Here is a 26,672-nt window from a genome sequence, read left to right as displayed (position 1 = left end):
CCTACTTCTCTCAACTGGCCACCAGTTCCCAGCTTTCTGCAAGGAAAATCATGCAAGCTCTCTGGTTCATGGTATCTTGCATACTCCTCATTCCACATGTCAGACTGCATATGAGGAAACTTCAGTGGTGTGCAAAGACCCTTTGGTGTCAACACTCTCAAGACCTAGAAACTCTTCTACCTATAATTCCTTTCCTCAGAAAGGAATTCCTTTGGTGGGCAACAGCATGCTTCCACAACAAGGGACTGCCCTTCTCCCCACACCCTGCCGCCCAGACCCTCACCACAGACTTATCAAACTACGCTTGGGGTGCACACCTGGACGGCAGGTGCATACAGGGCCAATGGAGCCCACAACAAATCCCCCTGCGCATCAGTCAAAAAGAGATGATGGCTGTGCAGCACGCCCTGATAGCTTTCAAAACCCTTCTCTCTCCAGGGGTTCTCCTGATCAAAACAGACAACACCACTATGATGTGGTACATCAAGCAAGGGAGGGACTCACTCCTACACTCTATGCAGGCTGGCCATGACCCTTTGGCTCACAGCCTCTTTAATGCAAATACACCTGTTAGCACAATACCTACCAGGCTGTCTCAACTCTCTGGCAGACCAATTAAGCAGAAACCTTTTGGACCCGCACGAGTGGCAGCTCAATAAAAGTACTTTCTTCCTAATAACTCAGAAATGTGGAACCCCAAAGGTTGACCTCTTTGCCCTCCCACACCAACCATCAGCTCAGCAAATTCTGCACCAGGGCACATCACTGCATGGCTTTGAGAGTGGATTCCCTGTCCTTCCCCAGGGTCGACCTCTTGGGTCTGTGCTTTTCCTCATCTACCTCTTATCCGCAGGGTACTGCTCAAAATAAGGGAGGAAAAACCAAGGACCGTTCTTTTAGCTCCAGACTGGCCCCAACAGCACTGGTACACCTTGCTGTGCAGCCTGTCCCTGCTGCCTCCATGGCATCTTCCTCAGATTCCAAACCTCCTCACCCAGAGGGAAGGAGAATTCATGCATCCCCAATTGTAGACACTCAACTTGGCAGCTTGGCTTATTCCCTAAACCCGAACCAATCTGCCATCCTCTGTAAACAGGTTCTGAATGTTTTCCGTGAGGCCAGACGCCCTAGCACCAGAAATTCTTATGCATTTAAATGGAAAAGTTCTGCACCTGGATCCAGGCTAAGTGGGCCAATACGGCACAGCCCTCCATCCCTCTCATCCTGGATTACTTTGCTGACCTACTGCACAATGGTCTGTTTCTCCTCTATAAAAATTCATGCCTTTGCTATTTCTGCTCATTTTCCCACTGAGCATCCCCTTTTCTCACACCCTTTGATCAAACAGCCCCTCAGAGGGGTTAGCAACTTGAGGCCCCCCAGAAGGGCACCAACACCAGCTTTAGGACCTTAACTTTGTCTTGGAAAAGCTCACCCTGCCTCCTTTCGAACAAGCTTCTTCTGCAGAGCTAAAATTTCTCTCCTGGAAGACAGCCTTCCTTCTGGCCATCACTTCAGCCAGAAGAGTCTCTGATCTGCAAGCACTCATGGCTGTGGAACCCCTCATCTTCCATTCAGACAGTGTATCCCTCAGAACTTGCCCATCCTTCATGCCCAAGGTGGTGTCCAGTGTGGCTGTTGACCAATCCATTCATCTGCCCACCTTCTTTCCTAATCCCCAGAACAAGGGGGATAGAAATCTTCACTCTCTAGATGTGCACAGATAGCTCGGATACTATCTGGACAGGACTAAACCCTTCACAAAGTCTGATCAATTGCTGGTTAGCTTTGCTACAGGGGCAGAAGGCAAAGCCATCTCCAAGCAAACCATTTCCAAATGGATAGCACACTGCATCCATGCTGTTTGTAGCAGAAATGGTAAGCCTCCCCCCAAGCGGGTCAGGGGACACTCCACCAGAGCAGCCTCCACCTTTGCAGCTTTCCTCAGAGGAGTCCCCACCAGGGACATTCTGGAGGCTGCCACCTGGAATCTGCTCACAGCTTTACCAAGCATTACCACCTGCCTCTCTTCTCCAAATTCAGTGCAGGGTTTACCTCTGCAGTCTTGCAGGGCATCCTAGCCAGCCCCTAGCTTCCTTGACTGCCTCCACCCATTTCCTCAGCTTTGGGAATCTACCCAAATGTGATGACTGCAACAGTGAAATACGAAAAACATAGTACAGTTGTGTACACTTAACCATAAATGCAGATGTTTGGGTATATTCACTGTTGCAGTCCTGATTTCTCTCCATCCATCCACCTTTTTTCTCCTCCTCCTTTTGTTGCCATTCTTCCTTGTTCTCCTTTCCTTACATGGGACATATTGGCATTTATTTTCCACTGGTGGGGATCTTCCACCAGAACCAGACTTCCTACTTTGGGGGCTCTTGATAGGTTAGGGCAAGAAAACCTGATTTAATGGTGTAGGCTGCCTAACTTTATACCACTGATGACCTGACGTCAGTCCTTAAGCTACAGCAACCGATGCAGAAATACTAAGTCTCTGATATTCGGGCTGGCCGAGGGCTACCCTGGCAGGGATAACCCAAATGTGACGACTGCAACAGTGAATACACTCTTAACATCTACATTTTATGGTAAGTGTACACAGCTGTACTTTCCTTGGATTTCGTCTAGATACCAAGCTACAGATCAGATCACTGGAATTGAGGAGTCACACCCTTCAATTGATGGTGCTACTTTTCCATCAGAAACTATCCAAGATCTGTTGTACACCATTTCAGCTCAGTGGCAGCTTCCATCACGTAAATCCTAATAACCAGGTTTTACACGAGTGTTACAGTGAACCCTCACAGTTAAATGGTAGGTTGAGATGTCAGATGACTAATTTTCCCATGTCCCTCACCTGGATTTGCAGGAACCATATTCAGTGGTTGTTGGACTCTTTTTCTCAGGGTTGACCTTTATTTCTCTCTTCCTCCTCCCTGTTGCTACATTGACTATGGACGCTTCCTAGTCTGGTTGGTGGGGGGGGGGGGGGGGGGCATTTCCTGGGAAAGATTTCCAGGGTACGTAATTGGCTACAGAGGCCAGGTTTCACATTAGTGCCTCCTGGAGGTAAGAGCAGTCCTACTGTTGCAGGCCTTTCTGGCTCCCTCCTCAGTGTGTGATTTGCTATCCAAACCAAATATACAATATGAAACAAACTGGAACAATAAACTAGTAAAAGACAAAAAACGTCTGTTCCCAAGCTTTAGTAGTCACAATTTTTAATGAAAAACAACAGCGTTTTCGCTACAGACTCAGCTGAAGTTTCCTCAGAATCAAAACATTTTAAACCATAAATAAAAATAAATTTTTTTTAGGATTACTGAGTTTAGGTTGTTAGTTGGTAATGATGCATGTGAGTTTGATATCTGTCACATGCAGCATGTCAATTCATTTCTGAACAAACAAGTTAAACACAATGTTACAGAAGAACAACTAACTAGTCTCAAACTTCTTTGTTCATCAGCAGTCAGAGTAGTCAAACCAGATAAAGGTGGCGGGCTGGTAATATTTGACAGTCACACATACATAGAAAAAATGGATCTGGTCCTAAGTAGTCCCACTTATAGCATCTCTTCATTGAACGAAATAAATACGTCACAGTCTAGAATAAGAGGCTATTTTATCAGTGGAAAAATTGATTTAGATACCTACAACTATAATGACATATCCATGCCAAAAAACCCAGTGATTTTCGGTATCCCGAAAATCCACAAGGATATGTTAAATCCACCACTACGTGCCTTAATTGATAGCCGCCTTTCTATAACTTATCCTTGTGCACAACTTGTTGAAACTATTTTGACTAAATATCTGAAACTTATACCTAGTATTTGTAAGGATTCATGAACATTCCTTCAAAATATGTGTAGTATAGAATTTGATAGTTCATTCAACTTTTTGACGATTGACGTTGTGGCTTTGTACACATCTATACCTCACTTAGAAGCAGTACAATGGATTTCCTTGATGCTTATTGAGTTAAAAGCTACACAAGATGAAATAGACATAGTATCTGAATTATTGGATATAATTCTAACATCAAATTACTTTACTTTTAATGGGAAGTTTTACTTACAAAAACAGGGTATAGCGATGGGGTCACCATGCGGTGCCAGTGTCGCTAACCTTTTTATGGCGTATTGGGAGAAGTTTATATTTTGTAATAATACTTCTATGGACAAAATTAAATACTATACAAGATACCTAGATGATGTTTTTATTTTATTTAAAGGCAACATGGAATCGGCAACATCTTTGATTCATTCAATACCACTACACCATTTTTAAAGTTTACATTTTAACTTCTCGGAAACAGAGATCGATTACTTAGATGTAAAATTATATAAAGACCTAATAAATTCAGAATACTTTTCTACAGTACACAGGAAACCAACATACTGCAATTCATTTTTACATTTTAACAGTGCACATCCTTATAAACAAAAAAGAGCTATCATCAAAGGTCAACTAATAAGAGCAGCAAGAATGTGCAGCCGAGAAACAGCTTTTCTCTATGAATGTAATAAGTTGAAGGAAATGTTTATGAACAGAGACTATCCATTGTCTATGTTTACTGAACTTTTGGATGAAATTAATTTTAAGCGCTCAAAAGGCTTGTACCCTCCCCTTTTAATACACAACAATTTAGAAATACAGGGAGTGACTACCAATATTCCAATAGAACAGACTAACGTTGAGCTGAGGGACAGTCCTGGATTAGTTAACAATGAAACAAAGTGTTTTCAGACTAGTTTTATTTCAACTTTTAATACCAATTCGTGGGATATACAACATATCCTAACCAAGAACTGGTATTATATTTTGAATAATGAGGAACTGTTTGAAAAACTTGGGGACAGACCAAAATTTGTGTTTAAACGAGGTTGTAATTTAAAAACAATATTAGAAAGGAACAATGCATTGTATACGTTTATAAGACCAAAGGGATGTTTCCAGTGTGGTTGTTGCAACTACTGTAGAGAAGTGAAAGCTGTGAATTCCTTTCTGATTAGGAATAGGAAATATTACAGTCATCATAGACTTAAATGCGACTCTAAATCTATAGTTTACTTGGCCCAGTGTAACTGCTGTAAGGCATTTTATATAGGCAAAACAGATCGTAGATTCAGAGACAGAATCTACGAACATTTATACGCAGTTAGGAAAAACAAAATAGAAAATGCCTTAGCAAAACACTGTACAAAACATCCAGGCCATAGTTTTCATTTTATAGCTATAGACGAAGTAGCACATACCATAAGAGGTGGACCAGTCCCGTTATTACTTGAAATTTGTGAGTTAGAATGGCAGGTATTGTTAAACTCCTTTAGTTCCCCGGGTCTGAACGACCATTGCAACATTTCTTGTGTGTTAAAAATGAGGAACTATAGAAGATAAAAGTTGCATATATTGCAGTTATCTGTAAATATTAATTACCATTAGTTTTAGGCTGTCATTATATATATTTCTTTATGAATATGCAGTAAATTAAGTTCATTTTATTTATTTATTTATCTCCATAATATGTCAAGTTGCTTTTATTATGCTGAGATTAAGTAGTTCTTATTTGAATACCATCTCAGATATTACTGACAGGACTGTTTGAATACATGCCTACATTGTCTGAATAAGCATATGCAAATACTAGTTTGGCTATTTACAGTTTTTATAGGATTACTGAGTTTAGGTTGTTAGTTGGTAATGATGCATTTTATACACATCATTTATGGTTTAAAATGTTTTTAACAATTGCTCAAGTGCTTTTAAAAATAAATATGAAATGTACTTTGTTTATAAACAAAGTAAATAGATCATGCACAAAATTATGATGCACCTTTAAATGTTTTAATTACCTAGTTAACGTAATATACGTAACTATAAAATTGGCGGTACTGTTTTAAAATTTTGATTCTGAGGAAGCTTCAGCTGAGTCTGTAGCGAAAACGCTGTTGTTTTTCATTAAAAGTTGCGTTCAAAACTTGGAGCTTGCTACCACTTGCCTGGTTATTTCCAGCCTTAGGATTTTTGTGACTACTAAAGCTTGGGAACAGCCGTTTTTTGTCTTTTACAAATATACAATATGTTGGTGGCTTGGTACATCAGTAAACAAGGGAGGAATCTGCTGTTTACCTTTTGTGTTGAAACTCCCATGTGGATTTGGCAGTGAGTGATGTCTTCTCACTACTTTCCAATTAATGTCCATACCAGAGAACTCCAGTGTTTTAGCAGATTGGTTGAACAGAGCTGTTCTTCCCCACAAATGGTACCTCAACCAATTGGTGGCAGAACAGATCTTCAACTGCTGGGGCCAACCTTTCTGCAGCATGTTTGCCTCCAACACAAAGTTCAGCATTTACTTTACCCTTTTTCCCCAAAATGGGTGGTACCGGAGGGATGCTGTCATCCTACAGTTGGCTCCTTGGTCTCCTTTTATGCTTGTCCTTCCAGTCCCCTCCAGCTGAAGTTCTGCTGAAAGCAATGTGGAGCAAGGCTACAGTGGTCCTCGTTGGCCTGTTTAGCCACCGCATTTGTGATTTCCCTTTTTCTGGTTTCATCTGGTATACTCCATGGGTTCTGGACCTGGCTGTAGATCTTCTCCCCTGTCTGGGATGCCTCCACGGAAATTGAAGCCTTCAGGTTAATTGCATGGTTTTAGGCTTTCACCTCCGGTAGTGCACATTGACCCCCTCAGAGACCATCTACCAGGAAGGTATATAACAGCAAATGGAAGAGATTTTCAATTTGGGCTTCCACTAGGTATGTAGATCTGTTTTCAGCTCCTCTTCCTGCTATTTTGGATTTTTTGGCTGGTCTTCATGATTGAGTTACTCTCCAGTTCAAGTCCAGTTGGCATCCATTTCTGGTTTTCACATGGGAGAAAATTAATTGCCAAAACTTTGTCCTTTTTTTCCGGCCTTTCAATTACTTTGTCCCTCCCTGGAACGTTATTCTACTTCGGGCATTGATGAGACTCCCATTTGAACTTGTGGGCATTGATGAGACTCCCATTTGAACTTGTGGCCACTAATGAATTGGAATATCCGTGTTCGAAAACTTTGTACCTAGTTGCAGTCAATTCTGCATGAAGAGTTTCAGAACTCCACGCCCTTTCTTGTAAGCTTCCTTATTTGGCTTTCCACAAGGATATTGTAAAACTAGCAACAAATCCTTCCTTTCTTCCCAGTGTGGCTGATCAATTGTTTGTCCTTCTCATTTGCTAAATTGGTAAAGGATTTTTTAAATCTACTGATATCCAAATAAATCTATGTATATAAGGAGGAGAGACTATCTGGCTGGCAATCTTATAGCTCATTGCTATTTCAACTACCTTTTTCCTCAAAAGTACCTATTAATACTCTACTCTTCCCTCATTAGGCCAATCATGGAGTACAATGCCCCATTTGGCATGTACCTCACTAAACACCTGCAACAACTGGAGAGGCTGCAAAAGCATCTCACAAAGAGGATCTTAGGCCTTAAACATTTGTTCTATATGGACAGACTCAAAAACTAACTTCTCTGTCTCATATCGCCTACTTAGAGGCGATCTCTGCTTGACTTACAAAGCCATGTCTGACCCAGTTCGGTTAGAAATGCTACATCTAAAGAAATCACAATCCCTCGCACCACACGCTCCAGTGACATCAACCTCATTACCACAGTCAACAGAACATGTTGTCGAGACAGGTTCATAACCCAGAGACTGCTCATGCTATGGAATAGACTTCCCATACATGTCAAGCAGAGCACCTCACTGGCCCTCTTCAAGAGAAATCTTGAGTGGATGGGAAATAAAATTCACCCCAGTCCCTCTGTCGAGTAAAGCAATTGAAACAAAGGTCAGGTGGCACGATGCCAGGGTAATCCTATGGGCTAGGCTTGTAAAGGCTCCAGGGCCATTAGCCTAGTACACCCCTATGAACCTATGATGACTGTTGTGCAGCAGCTATTTGGTCTAATGTCCATGCCTTCATAACTTGCTACAAACTTGACTTGCAGTCTGGGTCCATAGCATCCGTTTTTTTCAGCCATCCTCCAGAATATCTTTCCGTGAGTCCTTCTCAAGGTTTGTAGTAGCTGGGGACTCTGTCACATGCATTGAGGGCGAACGGAAAAGACCACATCGGATACAGAAGTTATGTTCTTGCCACAATGATAAATCTGTGCCATCTCCTTCCATTCTCAACTTCCCTCCTCCTGGTTCTTGTGTCATATTCCTCATGTTCTGGAATGACTGCACTGATTTTATTGACAGCCTGGGCAGGTCTTTTCTGTGTACTGTGGAGTTCCTTGGGCTTCAGAAATACTTCTGTTTTTGATGAGGTGTAATTGTTCCGGTTATAGGAACTGGGAAAACTTGATCTGAGGTAATTTAGTGCAAGGAGGGGAGTATGTGTAAGGAGTGGAATCAGAGTCTTGGATCCCAGAGTACCCGTACGTTGAGGATGGAAGCAAACACTGATATGTAGTTACAGTAATTACATAACTTAAGTCAACTTTCACAACTGTACTTGCAGATGTCGTGTTTCACCTGCTCTCCAAGTGGGTTTTTTTTTTTTTTTTTTTTATTAGATGCTTTTGTGTCGTATAAGGTTCTTTTAAGAATGTGCTACAGATTGTATTTCAGATAACAGAAGTTTTGTTATAATTTTCCCTTTGCAGGCACATCACAGAATGGTGTAAAATACAAAGGCTTTGTGGAAGTCCCCAATTTCTCTGATGAAAATGACATTGATGAAATAGAAGTGAGTACAACCATTTTAGTTTTGAAGCCTTTTTTTTTTTTTGTTTGTTTTTTCTTACTACTGAATTTACTTCTGTGCCATAATGTGTCACACTGTCCACACTTTTCAATTCTTTCCTGTTAATAATAGCATGATAGTTTGTAGAAGGCATTTCAGGTGACCCAGACATCTTTATTAAATTATCAAGTATGTCACAGGTGGTCTTACATTTATATAAATGAAAACAAACCTTATTGACACCATTCTAGTTGCAAACATTATACATTACAAACCATGCTGACGCAATTCTAGTTGCAAACCATGCACATCACTTATAATTTATCCAGTCATTGTAAGTCAGATATTGCATATCTCATTTGAATCCTGCCTTCTTTTAAACCTTGTTCCTCCTCTGCATGTATTGTTCCCACAATTCCCATTTTTTTCCTATGTAGTTTGCTCCTATCCTTTTCTAAAGATCCCAGTTCCAGTTGTTATATCTCTGTTGCTATATTCGCTACTTCTAGTAAAGTTGGTTTAAACTTTGAGTTCCATTTTCTAGTAGTTGCTTTTTTGGCAGCCACCATTGTTAGACTCAGCAAGGCCTTATGTCTAGGCAGTTCTGATTCTGAATCATGGTTCAAAAAAAAATTACTTCCTTGGTTAAATGAATTTTCTCACCCAGTACCTCTAACAGAGCAACTGCCAACTCATTACACTCCCTGAAGACCTGTTCCCAGCTGCCTCTTTCTTCCCCATCACATCTCCCAACATTTGCCATGTACCTGAGGAAAAATTCTTTGAAGTCTACTTGGTTCATAAAAATACCTATGTAAATGCTTCCAAAGATCCTAAATTTTCTAGACTCTGTTGCATATTTTGGAGACCCCCCCCCCCCCATTTTCTTTGAAATTCTTATCCCATCTGTCTTCCCAATCCTTTTTTAACCTCCTCTGTTATTATGCAAGATTTTATATGCTGTACTAATTCATTTTTAACCGCTTCTGTTCTAGAGTCTACTAAACTCTAACAGTGATGGTCTTTAGTTCAGGATTCCCCTATTTTTCTCTTTGCTTATACTGTGCCTTTCCTATCAAATATTGATGTCAGTTTCTGATTTGCAGTCCACATAAATTCTTGGCATCTTCTCATTCTATTACCTTTCCCTTTGTAGTTATTTGCTCCCAATACCTTGGTTCCTCTGCCAGATGTTCTTCGTGTTTCACTGTTGCAGTCATTACATGTGGGTAATCTGCTTGCAGGTTGCCCTCAGTTGGCCTGATTATCAAAGTCTTGGGTTCTGCGTCAGTTGCTGTCCCTTCTTACATGACATCAGGTCATCAGGGGTATAAAACATGCAGCCGGCACCATTACATCAGTCTTTCTTGCAGTGCGGTGCCCGAAGCAGAAGCAGTTCGCAAGTGCCGGTCGGCTGACTCCTGAAATTTTCGTTTTGAGTTTCAGAACTGAAGTCTTCAACTTAAAGCTAAGTACCCCGTTGGGGAAACTTTTTTTCTTGCTCCTTACCGATGTCAGTTGTTGTTGTTGTGCCTTTAGGCTTTTCCTGGTTAGGGGTCGCCACAGCGGAACTCCGGTCCACTAATGATTGGCAGATTTTTACGTGCCGAGTTGCCAGCCCTGACGCACAACCTTCAACCTAGGTACGTCTATTCACGCATGTCTCCACACAGAAGATGCTCTAGCTAAGAATTGAACAGGACAACGTCTTACTGTGGAGTGACAGCACTATCGCAGCACCACCACCACAGTTAATAATTGCATTACTTGTGGAAAGCAAATACCTCAAAGATTTTCATTCGTACTGTATTCCTTGCGTAGGCCCTGACCACGATGTACCTTGCTGTCGGTTTTGTGCTTTGTTCAATCAACGCACTATCCGTAGTCTGTATATTTTTGCCTCTAAATATTTCGGTTCTCAGTTTAATTATCCAGAAATGTCATCTGTTAGCCATTCGACTACCGGGATTCTGAAAAAAACGAAAAGATAAAGACTGAGAGACAGGCCGCCGAGATCCAATACTGACAAAGCTTCTCCTAAGCCGTTCGCCGGTACTCTGGTACTTTCGCAGCCCCTGAGACCCGCTACTTCTGATTCGCAGGCCTCTACTGAGACCCATTCGGAGTCCGGTATGCTGTGAGATACTTCAACTATGGAACCTGCGGATGTCTCTACCGTGGATGGGTCCGGAGCCGCCGCTATGCAGCACAGACTTCTGAGGGTGTATTCAGGCCTACATAACTTGCATAATAAATCAACGCCTCCTTCATTACTAAGGCCTAAAATCTCAATCCATGTCTAAAAAATACAATGCCCAGGCCACATGCTCAGGCCCCTATGCCTAAAAAACAAATGATAAAAATGGCTGAAGATCTAATAACTCTAATTAGGGGTAGTCACCCCCCCCCCCCCCCCAAGAGGCCTAGGGCTGAACTTGATTATGAATCTTCTGATCAGGATTCTTTCTTCTGACTCTTCTGATGACCTGGTTTTGTCCTTACCTACTTATGAGGGTTCTGATGCAGAGGATTCTATTCCCTCTGCTTCTCCTCCTGAGGATTTTTTTTTTTTTTTTTTTTTTTTTTTTTTTAGAGGAAACCTTACATACATTAAGGGAGAATTTTCACTGGGAAAACCAGGAATTTTCTGATTCGAAGAAGAGGCTTAGGAATTTCCTTCTACCTCAGCATAGGCCTTTAGCTATTCCTGCTGTACTAGAAATTGTTGATTTCTCGGAATCCAGTTTGGCCCCTGATTCCCTGCCTTCTGCTCCTAGTAAACCTGACAGAGATACTACAGGGTTCCTGAGTTCCACAAGTTCCTTTTTAAAAATCCTATTGCAGATCCAGAAACTATTTCTCAGGGGCCCAAGGGCATTAAGGCTTCTACTGCTAAAAATCCTACCCCTTCTGATAGAGACTCCAGGTCGCTGGATAGATGGGGTAAAAAGGTTTATACTTGGCAACCTTGGCAATCAGAGCTTTAAACTGCCAATTTCATATGCAACATGTTATTGGACTGCTTAAACGGAAAATTATGTTAATTCTGGACTGTGTGGAAAATAAAGATTTACAGGATTTAATGCATTCTGCTGAACAAGTTGGAAAACATACTTTGCAATGTGGTTTTGATTCTTTAGAAGCCTCTTGCAGGGCTGCTGCTACTAGGTCTGTGCTTAGAAGGCATGCTGGGCTGAAGGAGCAATCTTTGCCTGATCATGTTAAAGCTGAATTGTTGGATGCTCCTTTTAAATCAGGACCGCAGTTTTGGCAACAAGGCTGAAGAAGTTCTTAAAAAGATGGAAGATGAAGCTAAATGTATGCAAACTGTTAAGATTTTTTACAAGTGCAACCTCCTAGATTTAGTAGGCATTGGCCTACTAAGAATTGTCCTTTCTATTCCCTTCCAGGTCTTCTCAAGCCAAACCCAGACAGCAAAAACCCGAGGTTTCAGTCCCAGGGAACTCGAAGAACTAAGCAGTGGGGTGCCTCCACTTCCAAATCTGGGAATAACAAGACACCCCGTATGGTAAACAGTCTCAATGACTTCCTTTTAAAATTTCCAAGCACTTATCTACTGAACGCCCCTTTGGGGGGGAAAGATTGCTCTTCATGCAAAGAACTGATAATCCAGGACAAATGGGTTTTAAATAGTGTCCCAGGATACAGATTTCATTTCCATACGTTGCCAACACCAAATGAATGCCCCCCAAATCAGTGGACAGAGGCTCAAAAACAAGTACTTTCTCTCTCTCTTAAGCATGGGGGCTATTCAGCTGGTACCAGAAGAGGAAAAGGGACAAGGTTTCTATTCCAGACTTTTCCTGGTACCCAGAAAGACAAATCATGACGTCCAATCCTGGACCGGTCTACTCTAAACACCTTTCTGGAGATTCCAAAATTCAAGATGCTGACTCTTCACCAATTATTTCCTATGCTAGGCAAAGATGCCTGATTGGCAACACCTAGATTTAAAAGAAGCATACCTGCACATCCCAATCGGGGAGTCTTGCAGAAGATACCTACGCTTCAAAGCAGGCTACATGCATTATCAGTTCTCTGCACTGCCCTTTGGCTTGTCTACTGTGCCCCGGGTATTCACAAAGTGTCTGGCTCCAGTTATTGCATTTTGCAGGCAAAGAAGCATTCAGATATACCCATACCTGGACTATTGTGTAATTTGGGCAGAAAGCCAGAGCATACTTTTGAATTATCTGGAGTTTGTAAAAATGGTTCTGACTTGTCTGGGGTACACGATAAACAAAAAGAAATCGCAACTGGTACCCTGTCAACAAATTACATTCCTGGGAGCAAGCTTGAATAAAATTTCTCAGATGGCTTACCTCACGCCAGAAAAGCAAATTCATTTGATAACCTATTTCAAATAAGTGGCCACAAAAACCCTGCTATCTGCAAGACAAGTACTGCAAGCCTTGGAGTTCATGTCCTCCTGCATTGTTCTAATTCCATATGCAAGACTGCATATGAGGAAACTACAGTGGTATCTAAAGCCTATGGAGTCAACATTCTCACAGCCTAGAAACAATGATTCCTATCATACCTTGCCTACGCCTAGAGTTCCACTGGTGGGCAGAGGCCTGCCACCAAAACAAGAGACTGCCATTCACACTACCCCCTGCCGCCCAAACCCTAACAGATGCATCAAACTATGCATGGGGGGCTCACCTGGCAGGGAAGTGCATTCAGGACAAATGGAGCCCAAGTCAAATGCACCTACATATCCATCAAAAAGAAATGTTAGCTGTACAGAATGCTTTGACACAGCCTTCAAGGACTACATTCTTCCAAGACAACTAATGGTAAAGACCCACAACACTACGGTTATGTGGTACATAAACAAGCAGGGGGGGGGGGTACACATTCCTACCCCCTCTGCAGACTAGCCATGGCATTGTGGAACACAGCCTTGCGCTACCAAGTGCACCTACAAGCTCAATTCCGGCCAGGAAAATTAAATATACTGGCAGACGGACTAAGCAGAAGCCTTATGGACCCACACGAGCAGAAACTGGAACCAAGGATTTTCAACATGTTGACAAGCGAATGGGGGAGCCCAGACATAGATCTATTTGCCTCCCCCCAGAACTACCAATTGAACAAGTTTTGCACAAGGGCTCCCCACAACCAAGCCTGGAAAGTGGATGCTATGTCCTTCCGCTGGAAAATCAGTCTACACCTTCCCCCCACTGCCTCTGCTCTCCAAAGTTCTACTAAAAGTCACAGGACAAACCAAGGATGATTTTGATTGCTCCAGACTGGCCGCGTCAACACTGGTACCCGCTCCTGTGCAGTGTGTCGCAGTTATGTCCATGGCACCTGCCTCAGACCTCTTCCCTGCTGTTTCAGCAAGAGAACCAGATCCTGCACCCTCAGCTTCCAACATTGAACCTTGCAGCCTGGCTAATTACTTAAACTCACCCTTATCATTCCTCAGCAAACCTGTGATGGATGTTCTCTTAGAGGCAAGGAGGCCTAGTACTAGAACATCTTATGCTGAAAAATGGAAAAGATTCTGTGCCTGGAACCAGTCTCAAGGGTTGAGCACAACAGTGCCTAATTTACCTCAGATTTTGTAGTACTTAACTGAGATGCTTCACAAGGGCCTGTCTTTTTCCCCCATTAAAATCCACGCCTCAGCCATTTCAGCGCATTATAACACAGAACCCTCCCCTCTTCTCTCATTGTCTGCTCAAGCAGTACCTCAGAGGGGCCAAAAATTTTGAGACCACCCAGGAGAGCTCCAACCCCTGCCTGGGATTTTAACTTTGTATTGGAGAAACTCGCTCTACCTCCTTTCGAGCCAGTTGCTACTGCAGACTTAAAATTTCTTTCTTGGAAAACAGCTTTCCTTTTAGCAATCACTTCAGCTAGAAGGATATCTGTATTACAGGCCCTTATGGCAGTTGAGCCTTTCATCATCTTTCATGCGGGCAGGGTGTCCCTCAGGACCAATCCAGCCTTCATGCCCAAGGTGGTATCCAGTGTAGCTCTTAATCAGTCCATTCATTTGCCAACCTTCTTTCCCAATCCACAGAACAAAGGGGAGCTGAGTCTGCATTCCTTGGATGTTCACAGACAACTTAGATTATACTTGGACAGAACTAAACCTTGAAGAAAATCTGAACTGCTGCTGGTAGCATTTGCTGCAGGGACAGAGGGGAAGGCTATTTCAAAACGAACCATTTCTAAATGGATAAGCCATTGCATTAATTTCTATAAGCACCATGGAAAACCTATTCTCCACGGGATCAGATCTCACTCCAGGGCTGCATCTATTTCTGCAGCCTTTCTCAGAGGTGTTTCTACCAGGGACATCCTAGAAGCTGCTACCTGGAGTTCTGTACATACTTTCACCAAGCATTGTCATTTGCCAATTTTCTCTAAATCCATAGCTGGCTTTGCCACTGCTGTCTTGCAGGGACTTATAGCTGGCCCTAATTCTATATAAACTCCTCCTCCCAACCATAGCTTTGGGAATCTACCCAAATGTAATTACTGCAACAGTGAAACACTAAGAACATAGTACAGTTGTGTACACTTACCATAAATGTATATGTTGGAGTGTATTCACTGTTGCAGTCCTGGTTACCCTCCCTCCAGCCCCCTAACTTCTTATTCTGACTATACCTCTACTTTCCTTTACTATGATTAAAAGCCTTTTTGGTTTATTTGCTTTTTGTTGGAGGTATATCTTTGTGTTTTTTATGTTTATTTGCTCCCCATTAGGGGGGCACCTGGCATCTGAGGACAAGAAAAACTGATGTAATGACGTCGGCTGCGTGTTTTATACCCCTGATGACCTGACATCATGGAAGAAGAGACAGCAACCGATGCAGGACCCAAGACATTGTTAATCAGGCCGACTGAGGGCAGCCTGCAAGCAGATTACCCAAATGTAATGACCGCAACAGTGAATGCACTAGAACATCTACATTTATGGTAAATGTACACAACTGTACTTTTTCACCAATAACTTCAGCCCCCTTTTGCCTATTGTCTATATTCCTAATTGGAGTCCTACGTATCCGTAGAATCTTTTTTTTTTTTTTTTTTTTTCTCTCCTCCATTTCCATGTTGGTTTACTTCTTGGAATACTTTTTTTTTCTACTTTATAGCTATAATAATCCACATGATTGGGATTTTGGATGCATACCTTTAAGGAGAACAGTTTCCCCTTGGTTCATCATCATCCCTTTCCAATTGGAATTACAGATGTCCTTCAAGAATGCAACTGCAGTCATAACATATGGGTTGTCCTGCCTCAGGCAGCCCTCGGTCGGCCGAATTCCAAAGTCTGGGTCCGGCGTCTGCTGGTGTCGCCTCCTCTCAGTCACAACGGCTGGAGTATAAAGGCATCGGCCGACACCATCTTCTCCAGTCTTTCTTGCCGCACGGTGCCCGAAGCAGAAGCAGTTCGCAAGTGCCAGTCGGTCAGCTCCTGTGTTTTCAGTACCAAAGTCATCTAAAAGCTAAGTACCCCGTTGGGGAACATTTATTCTTGCCTCAGCCGATGTCAGAACAAATTGAGAAAGTTAATAATTGTTTGTCTTGTGGTAAACAAATACCTCATAAGGACTTCAATTCTCTCTGCCTTCCTTGCCTGGGCCCAGACCACGACGTCTCGGCCTGTGCTGCCTGTGCTTGCGTTAATAAGCGCACTCTCAGGCACCGGGCAGAATTCGCCGAGGACTTTTTCGGTGAATCTTTTGCGTACATCATGCCGTCGGATCAACCGACAACCCAATCTGCTAAAAAACGCAAGGACCGGGACCGACATCCTCGGCCCGCGTCCACTACTGATGCTACTCCTAAACCTTCTGCTAGTGCTCCGGTCCCTTCGGAAGTGGTAAATCAACCGCTCCAGGCCGACGACACAGCGTCTACTCTACCTTCGGTCTCTGAGATCCCTCCGGTGCCGGTTGTTGATTTTCCTCTGGAAACCGAAGTTCTGGATCTACCAGACACCATTTCTGTGGACAAGGTTACGCCTGCACGTGGGGCTGCTAGGCCTCCTGTATCCATGTCCATCAAGGCCTTTGCACGTGCTAAGGCCACCAGTCAGGCCAAGGCCCATCCTAAACCTGCCCATGCCCCTTCATCTGATAAGCAGATCATGTCCCTGGCTGCAGATCTTATTTCCCTTATCAGGGGGTCTCAGCCTCATCCGGACAGGGGTTCTCAGCCACCTGCAGAGAAAAGGCCTAGAACTGAGCAGGCGGACGACCTCTCTTCGGATGAAGCCTCTGGGGATTCTGAGCATTCTGATACCCAAGAAGAATCTTTCCAGGCTTACGAGGACTCTGATGCTGAGGAATCAATTCCCTCTGCCTCCCCTTCAGAGGATTTCTCATTTGGTGAAGTCCTGCGTTCCATGAGGGAACATTTTCAATGGCAGGGTCAGGAATTCTCAGACTCCAGGAAAAGGCTTCATACCTTCCTCAAGCTTCCCCAGCACAGACCTTTGGCTATTCCACCAGTTATGGATGTTTTGGATGATGTTTTCTCTGACTCCAGTGCTAACCCTGATTCTCTTCCTCCTGCTCCTGTCAAGCCGGACAGATATTATAGGGTCCCTGACGCTGACGAGCACCTTTTTAAGGCCCACTCTGTGGATCTAGAAACTATTTCACAGGGCTCCAAGGGAGTGGCTACCTCCTCTGCCAAAAACCCACTGCCACCAGACAGAGAAGCAAGGTCCCTGGAGAGATGGGGTAAAAAAGTATATACCTCTACTACCCTGGCCATGAGGTCACTTAACTGCCTTTTTCACATGTTTCAGTACCAAGATTTTCTCCTGAATGATTTACAGAAAAAGTTAGCCTCTCCTAGCCTATTGATAAAAAGGCATTGCAGGATCATATACATAACACTCAGCAGGTTAATAACCATTTTCTGCAGTGTGGTTATGATGCACTGGAAGCTTCATGTAGGGCAGCTATGACTGGAGCTGTGATACGTAGACATGCTTGGTTAAAGGATCAGTCTTTGCCTGACCATGTTAAAGTAAAGTTACTGGATGCACCTTTGGAAAAACAGAAGCTTTTTGGTGCTAATGCACAAGATGTATTGAGATCCATAGAGGAAAAAGCAAAGTCAGTACAGACAGTCAAGGATTTCCTTCAGGTTCAGCCACCCAGATTCAGCAGAAACTGGCCCTCAAAGAATTGGTCCTTCCCTGGCTCTGATAAGTTTCAAAGGGGAAAAAGCAGACGTGCCTGAGGTAGAGGGCAATACCGAGGATCTTACAGGGGCCGCCAATGGCAACCTCCAAATCAACGAAGTGGCGCAGACAGTTCAGCTGCACCACAAGGACAATCATAATGACTTGACTTTCGTACCGCCTACAAAGGTTCAAAGAGAAGCACCTTTGGGTGGAAAATTATCCTTATTCTCTCAAAACTGGCATATCTTAACCAAGGACAACTGGATTCTGGATTTGATAGACAAGGGTTACAGATTCCACTTCCACACATTACCAATAAGACAAGGCATGCCAAACCTGCCACATCATCAAAGGGCAGAGGCACTCACTCAAGTTTCCAAGCTGTTAAGTATAAAAGCAATAGAAAGGGTTCCTCCGCAGGAGCAAGGCCAGGGATTTTATTCAAGACTGTTCCTTGTTCCAAGAAAAGAAAACAAATGGAGACCCATACTGGACTTGTCAACTCTAAACACATTTCTCATTATGCCAAAGTTCAAAATGCTGACGTTGCAGCAACTCCTTCCCATGTTGGGCAAGGGGTCTTGGCTGGTCACTCTGGACCTCAAGGAGGCATACCTGCATGTCCCAATCAGACAAAGCTGCAGAAGATACCTCAGATTTCTTGCAGGGACAGAGCATTATCAATTCTCAGCATTGCCGTTTGGCTTATCTACTGCCACCAGAGTGTTCACGAAATGCCTGGCATCAGTAGTGGCACACTGCAGACTGCAGGGGATTCAAATATAACCCTACTTGGACGACTGCCTCATACAAGCAGACAACAAACAAACCTTAAAAGAAAATTTGGACTATGTCATGCATCTACTGCAGGCCTTGGGATACACGGTCAACATTCAGAAGTCAAAACTACTGCCATCCCAACAGATTATCTTCCTAGGAGCCAAACTGGACACAGAAAACCAAATGGCCTACCTCACAGAGGAAAAACAGCAGCATTTACCAGACTACTTCAAAGGCCTAGCAAAACTCTCCCAGCTGACTGCAAGGAAAATCCTGCAGGCCCTGGGTTTCATGGCATCTTGCATCCTTCTGATACCTTTGGCAAGACTTCATATGAGAAAGCTGCAATGGTATTTAAAAAACTTATGGTCTCAACACAGCCAAAGCCTAGAGGACATAATCCCACTTATTCCATGTCTGCAAAAGGAATTTTTATGGTGGGCTCAAGCCAGTCAGCTAAACAAAGGCATGTCTTTCAACAGACCTCAAGCAGGCCAAATGATTACAACAGACGCCTCAGACCATGGATGGGGGGCGCACATGGAGGGCAGATGCATTCAGGGTCTTTGGACGCCAAAGGAAAGACATTTGCACATAAACCAAAAGGAGATGGCAGTGATGCATGCAATCGAGACTTTCGAAAAATCACTACAACAAGGACATTTGCTAATAAGGACAGACAACACCACTGTCATGTGGTACATAAACAAGCAGGGAGGCACTCATTCTTATCCCCTCTGCAGACTAACAATGCTTCTCTGGGAAAAATCCCTGAGCCTGAAGATACATTTACAATCCCAGTTTGTACCAGGCAAGGACAATGTACTGGCGGACAAGCTGAGCAGAAATTTCATGGATCCACACGAGTGGATGCTGCACCCTCACATTTTCTCTCAACTGACAAAGACATGGGGAAGAGCGGACGTAGATCTTTTTGCTTCCCACTTAAATCATCACCTGGAAAAGTTCTGCACAAGGACTCACCATCCTCTATCCTGGAAAACGGATGCTCTCTCCTTCAGCTGGAATTCTCTAAAAATTTATGCATTCCCTCCTCTGCCTCTGCTGACCAAGGTGATACTGAAAATCAAAGCAGAACAACCAACAGGCATCTTGATAGCACCAGACTGGCCAAGGCAACACTGGTACCCATTGCTATTGTCCATAACTCTGACCAAACCATGGCCTCTGACCCTATGGCCCCTGCTCCTAACACAACACAATTACAGGACTGTACATCAGGACCTGAAAACATTACATCTGACAGCCTGGAGGCTACCATGACTTCTCCACCTTACTCTCTTAACAAACCAGTTCAAGAGATCTTGCTGGAAGCACGCAGACCTTTCACCAGAAAAACCTATTCAGCCAAGTGGAAGAGATTCAGCATCTGGAATGCCAACAGGGGTCGGGACACAGCATTACCGAGTATACCTCAGATATTAGAATACTTGGCAGAACTATTTCATACTGGACTCTCTTATTCTTCAATAAAGATTCATGCCTCAGCAATCTCAGCAAATTACAACTGTGACCCTCCAGTGTTTTCTCATCCTCTGCTAAGACAGTTTCTAAGAGGGATAAAGAATATCAAACCTCCCAGAAAACAGCCAGTACCTGCATGGGACCTCAATTACGTGTTGGAAAAATTAACTCTTCCTCCATTTGAGCCAGCAGCAACTTCAGAAATGCAATTTCTTTCATGGAAGACTGTCTTCTTGTTGGCAGTCACATCTGCAAGAAGAGTTTCGGAGATACAGGCACTCATGGCAGTACCTCCCTTTCTCATTTTTCATCAAGACAGAGTTTCTCTAAGAACCAATCCTACATTCATGCCAAAAGTTATTTCCAGGGTGTCTCTAAATCAAGCTATTCACCTGCCTACATTCTTCCCCAATCCTCAAAATAAGGGGGAAAAGCTACTGCATACTTTGGACATACACAGACAACTACGTTACTACCTGGACAGAACTAAGGCCACCAGAAAGTCTGACCAACTGTTTGTAGCCTATGCTACTGGAGTACAAGGAAAAGCAATCTCCAAACAAACAATTTCAAAATGGATTGGACATTGCATCAGATTCTGCTATTCTTTCCATGGAAAAGGTGTGCCAGCCAATATTAGGCCACATTCCACCAGAGCTATAGCCAGTTCCACAGCTTTCCTAAGAGGAGTGGCAACAAAGGACATTTTAGAGGCTGCTACATGGAGCTCCGTGCACACATTCACCAAGCACTACAACCTGCCCTTATACTCCAGATCCCGAGCAGGCTTTGCTTCGGCAGTCCTGCAGGGGATTTTAGCTACACCATCCTTATAGTTCCATCCACCCCCAGCTTGGCTATGGTATTCAACCCATATGTTATGACTGCAGTTGCATTCTTGAAGGACATAGTACAGTTTTGTACCTACCATAAATGTAGATGTCCGATAGATATGCAACTGCAGTCGGATTTTCCCACCCTCCTACCCCTCTGTATCCTTCCTTTTGGGTCCCTACCCCTTTTCCCATCAGTTGGGGGTATTTCCTATGGTGTATCTGTTTATTACTGTTGTGCATGTTTGGGATTATTTTTATCCATTTACCAAATTTAACCTTCCTAGGAGGGCACCTGGCATCTGGGGCAAGAAACACTGAAGAAGATGGCGTCGGCTGATGCCTTTATACTCCAGCCGTTGTGACGTCGGAGAGGAGGCGACACCAGCCGACGCCGGACCCAGACTTTGGAATTCGGCCGACCAAGGGCTGCCTGCGGCAGGACAACCCATATGTTATGACTGCAGTTGCATATCTATCGGACATCTACATTTATGGTAGGTACAAAACTGTACTTTTTCTACTTGTGCTGTGTATAGGAGCCTTAACTGTGTTGCTCTGAAATTACCCCTTCAAGTCTAGTAATCCTAGTCTGCCTTGATCCATTGGAAGAAGAGTTTTGTGCCACTTGAGTCTTGCTGGCTTTCCCTCCCAGATAAAATCCTTCAGCTCTTTAATTGCTGTCCACAGCTTCTTCTCTAGTTGATTTAAAAATGTCTGACTTGTGTACAAGATTAAAGGGACTAAACATTTTAACTTGTATCTTACTATCCATATAACAGAGCTTCCATTTTCTCAGTTTTTTGTATTTTCTGTTTAGTGCCTCCCCACATATCCTTAGTTGCCATACCTGAATAATCATTTTTAATCCATACTCTTACTTCATTTTATCCCGTCCCCATAAATATGGATATTGTTGAATCACTTTTTGTGTGTAGGTATATTTGCCGCAATTTCCTTTGTTTTAGCTTCATTCATTTTGCAGCCCAAAAAGATTTGAAATTGTCTCAATGTTCCACAACACTGTCCCTTTCTGGTTTTGTCGGGATTAAATATCTGCAAATACAGCCAGCTTTTCTTGACTACCATACCAAGTACGCCCTTGAATTTGAACCCCTTATTTTCTTTTCCAGTAGTTTTAAATATAATGCAAATAACAAAGGCAAATGAGAAGACCCCTGTCTGGTACCTCTACTCAAGCAGAAATTCAGAGCTCCCCACCCACTTTAATTTTCACCTCTGATCCCTCATGTAGCCCACTAATCAACATTATAATTTTATCAGGGAACACAAATGCTTCATTGCTCTGCTTATAAACTCCCAGTGTATGCTGTCAAATGCTTACTGTGCATAAAGACCCACCATCAGCAGTGGTATTGTCTTATATTCTGCTTCCCTCTGGATAAACTATTTTCAGTTAATGTGAAATGTTTGCCTCCCCTCCACAAAACCACATTGATCCATGTCTGTCAATTTTGGCATCACTTTTGCCGTTCTTGGCCATTTATAGACCAAACATTTTTATAACCATGGTTTAGTATTGAAGTGGGCCTGTAAGAAGCAGGATCTGATGGACCTTTTACCCTCTTTAGGTTTTGCAGCTACCATCACTTTCTTCCAGGATGTTGGCACTTCTCTTAAAATACTGTTAAACAAAATCTTCCAGATCTTTCAGGTTTTTCCCTCCTAGCTTCCAAACTTCCACAGGAGTACCATCGGTTCCTGGGGACTTTTCTGTAGATTGGTTATCCATCACCGTTATCTCATCTCCTCTGTCCTGACTGTTGGTAATTGAGCCTCGTCTACCTCTTACCTTGGTGTGTTTAATTCTTCCATAAACATTTCCATTGTATCTTTTCCATGTTTCTCTTGTTTTGTAGAGGCTTTCATAGAATTTTAAAAGTATTTTAATACTTGTACAGGATCTCTTGTTACCTTCCTTGATGTGAGAGTGTTCGATCTCGCCGTTTGTTCTTACACATGGGTTCGGAGCCAGTCCTCGGCTCCGTGTCGGCCGCTTGCAAGCTCTGCATCGAGAAGAAGCTCGAGACAACCTAATACCCACAATCCCCCTCTGCCTTTACCTCAGATCTAGTTTGCCGCTGCAGCGTTCGCATCACTGGGTCGAGCTCGAGCACCTAAGATAAGATTAAGAATTTATTCTTGTGTTTTTCTTAGTAATTTTATTATAAAAAGTTTGTTAGTGACATAGTGTGTGGTAAGGTTGAGGGATTCTCGGTTCCGTTAAGTTTATTTAAAACTTATTAGAGTTCTCCCCGGGGCCTACCACCCCTTACTAGGATTTGACTAGTACTGGTCCTTACTGGATTCGACAATTTCACCGGACTTGACTTCTTTACTGGACTTGACTTTTCAGTTTCTAAAAATATTTAGTGTGAGATGTCTGAAAAGGCTAAATCGGTTTTAAGCGTTGCCAATGTGGGCAAAAGATGTCAGTTACTGACAATCATAGTTCCTGCGTCTACTGTCTTGGCCCTCTCCATCTGCAAGAAGACTGCTCTATTTGTCATTCTTTCAGTGGGAGGGTCATGACAGATAGGCGCAGGAAACTCATGGATAGGGGTTTGTTAAAACCTACCTTTCAAGAGACTCTGGATGCTTCAGACCAGGCATCCAAATCCTCGAAGGAATCGAAGATGTCGGAGCCCAGGTCATCGGCTCCGAGCTCTTCAGCTAAAGTTAGATCACCGGTTCCACAGACTTCGGGGCCGAGTGTTCAACTGTTGTCAGTTTCCGAGCCTCGAGTCTTGGAACCGGTGATGGAGCTCCCTCCCCCGACACTGTTGAGGTCGGCTCCGTCTTCGATTCCTTTGACCCGTTCTTCCAGGCCCCTCTCTGATACCGATGTAGACCGCGTGGTGCAGAAGTTAATGGAGAATACGGCCTTATCCAAACTCATCTCGGTCTCCTCTCAATTGGTGTCGAGACTTGAAGGCCTTCCACTGTCTCCATCTGTTCCTCCTCCGAGACCTGTCCAGTCTTCGGAGCCGGAAGAGGCTGAGCTGCTGATTGTGGAGCCCTCGGTGCCAGAACCGTCCTTTTCTCGGTCGGCTCTGTTCACCTCGACTCCGTCGGATCCGGTGCCGGAGTCTCTGAGTCGAAGATCCATCCTGGGTTCCGGGACCGAGAGTCGGACCGATGTTTCGGTTCCGACTCTCCCTCTCGGGGCCTCGGCTCGGATCGACTCGGTTCAGTCCTCTGAGTCGATGCCTTCGGTGCCTGTTTCGGGGATTCTTCCCATTTCTTCGGAACCGGGAGATGCCTCGACTCGGGACCCGGGGGCTTTCGATCTCATGAGGAAGGTGTTGTCTACCCAGACAACCACATCAGCAGATACAGCTTCTCCTCCCCATAAAGGTCCGTTATCCTCCTCTGCACCCACGGCTACAGCTAAGCGTCTAGCACCTGTGTCTCAGCCACCCCTGGAGGGTGCCCCCTCTTCCTCGGAGGCTTCTTCGGATGCTCCCCCCGAAGAAGTCCCTAGGAAAAGATTGTGTAAGAGGAGACACTTGGATTCTCCACAAGAATCTTTGACATCCGATACTGACTTGGATGAGTCAGAAGGGTCCCCAAAGTCACCTTCAAAAGATGTCTCCTTTTCTGACATCTTGGAGATCCTAAAACAGAGAGGTGACTGGCAGTCCCTCCCCCCTTCTGAGGATGAGTCAGTCTTGCTGAAGGCATTTGGTGCTCACCCTTCCTCCTCCTGGGTCACTCCGCCCTTCGATGAATTAATGGAGCTGATTGCTCGAAGGGCGTGGGAGGCTCCTGACACGGTGGAGCCAGTCCCTAGGAAGCCTAATAAATACATTACTGCACCCCAGGACAAGGCTTATTTGACAGAAGGAGTTCCAGTGGACGCTATGGTGGTGGCAGCGGCCATGAAAAAGGAGATGTCGGAATCTTCCTCATCTGTCCATCCCCCTAACAAAGATTCTAGGACTATGGACAGGTATGGGAAGCGCATTTTTAGTTCAGCGGCTTTTTCTATGTGATCCCTGAACTATTTGACCCACTTCACACGGCTACAGAGGGATCTAGTCAAAGAGTTGGGAGATACCCTCCAGGGTACTACAGATGCTGCTGTCTCAGAGAAAGTGACAGCACAACTTAATACCCTTACATCCATTGTAAACTCGTCCATGAGGCTGATCTCATACGCAGCCGAAGGTTCGAGTAGGGCAGCAGCTTCAGCGATTGCTCTTCGTAGACAATCCTGGATGCGCTTATGTTCATTTGCGGAAGCCTTCAAGTCTTCCTTTACTAATGCCCCATTTGACGGTGCCACTCTCTTTGGCCCCAAAGTAAAGGAGACCCTTACCCGTTGTGAGCAGGAGGGAAAGACACTGTCTGCTGTCGGAGTCCGTTTTTCCACCCCATCCAGACCATACCCCAAAGGGCAACGCGGTGGGAAAATGTGGTTTCGAAAACCCCAAGGTTCTTTCCCAGGCACACAGGGTGATTTCCCCCTCTAGAGGCAGAGGAGGAGGCAGAGGTGGAAGACGCCGCCCTGGTGGCAGAGGGGGTCCGCAAAATCAAGGTGACAGGGATACACCCCCTGGAAAACCTTTCCAGCACTCCTGAGAGGAGGCCCGACTGTCCTGCTCTGGAGGCAGTCGGGGGTCGCTTAGCTTTATACCCTCAGGCCTGGCAAAACATTACTACAGACAACTGGGTAAAAAGCGTTGTTACCAGAGGTTACAGAATACCATTCCTATCCAACCCCATTCCGAAGAGAAGACTCCCAGATGTGCCGCCCCATCTGCGAGAACCAGCAGCTATAGAAATTTCAAAGCTGCTAGAAAGAGTCATCCAACCAGTCCCAGCGGACCAAAGAGGATTCAGAACTTACTCAAGGTTCTTTTTAGTTCCAAAGAAGACAGGGGACTGGAGGCCCATTCTGGACCTAAGCAACCTCAATACCTTCGTCAAGAAAGAAAAGTTCCGAATGGTCACGCTTCAATCGATCCTTCCATTTTTACAGAAAGACGACTGGATGTGCTCAATAGATCTGAAGGACGCATACTACCACATCAAAATGGCCAGGGCGTCCAGAGATCATTTGCGCTTCCGGCTGGGTGCCAGTCATTTTCAGTTTCGAGCCCTGCCCTTTGGTCTGACCTCAGCCCCCAGGGTCTTCACCAAATGCATGGCAGTGGTAGCGTCTCACCTGAGACGCCTAGGATTCCAGGTGTTTCCGTATCTGGACGACTGGCTCCTTTCTGCCACCACCCAGCGTCAACTGATACAGGCCAGGGATTACACTCTACAATTGTGTGTTCACCTCGGAATTTCCGTAAATTTCGAAAAATCTTTACTACAGCCATCGCAGCGTATCTTATTCATAGGAGCGGAATTAGATACGCATCAGTTAATTCTAAGGCTTCCTCCAGAAAGGATAGCTTCACTTCAAATCCACATATCTCTTCTTCTGTCATCCAGAAAATCCCCAGCAAAACTGGTACTAAAGGTTTTGGGCCTCATGGCAGCTTCTCTCATTGCGATACCATTGGGAAGACTGCACATGAGAGTTCTACAATGGCTACTGTTTGCACAATGGTCGTTCCAACAGCTACCTCTGACACACGAAATTTTGATCACAAACACATGCAAGTC

General features: G+C 44.1%; 1 protein-coding gene across 2 annotated transcripts in view; it reads left to right on the top strand.

Annotated features, from left to right (window-relative positions):
* AHSA1 (activator of HSP90 ATPase activity 1) overlaps positions 1-26,672 on the top strand; it is a 926,619-nt gene that overhangs the window by 146,463 nt on the left and 753,484 nt on the right. For both annotated transcript variants that reach the window (XM_044074685.1, XM_044074684.1), the window contains exon 3: positions 8,674-8,756. In XM_044074685.1, the coding sequence (XP_043930620.1) occupies positions 8,674-8,756 (83 nt within the window). The remainder of the gene's footprint in view (positions 1-8,673; positions 8,757-26,672) is intronic.

Source organism: Protopterus annectens, chromosome 6.part0 (genome assembly GCF_019279795.1).
Source record: "Protopterus annectens isolate FY-2018-M chromosome 6.part0, PAN1.0, whole genome shotgun sequence".
In the NCBI taxonomy this organism is placed as follows: domain Eukaryota; kingdom Metazoa; phylum Chordata; order Ceratodontiformes; family Protopteridae; genus Protopterus; species Protopterus annectens.
This window is presented reverse-complemented; position numbering and strand designations above follow the sequence as displayed.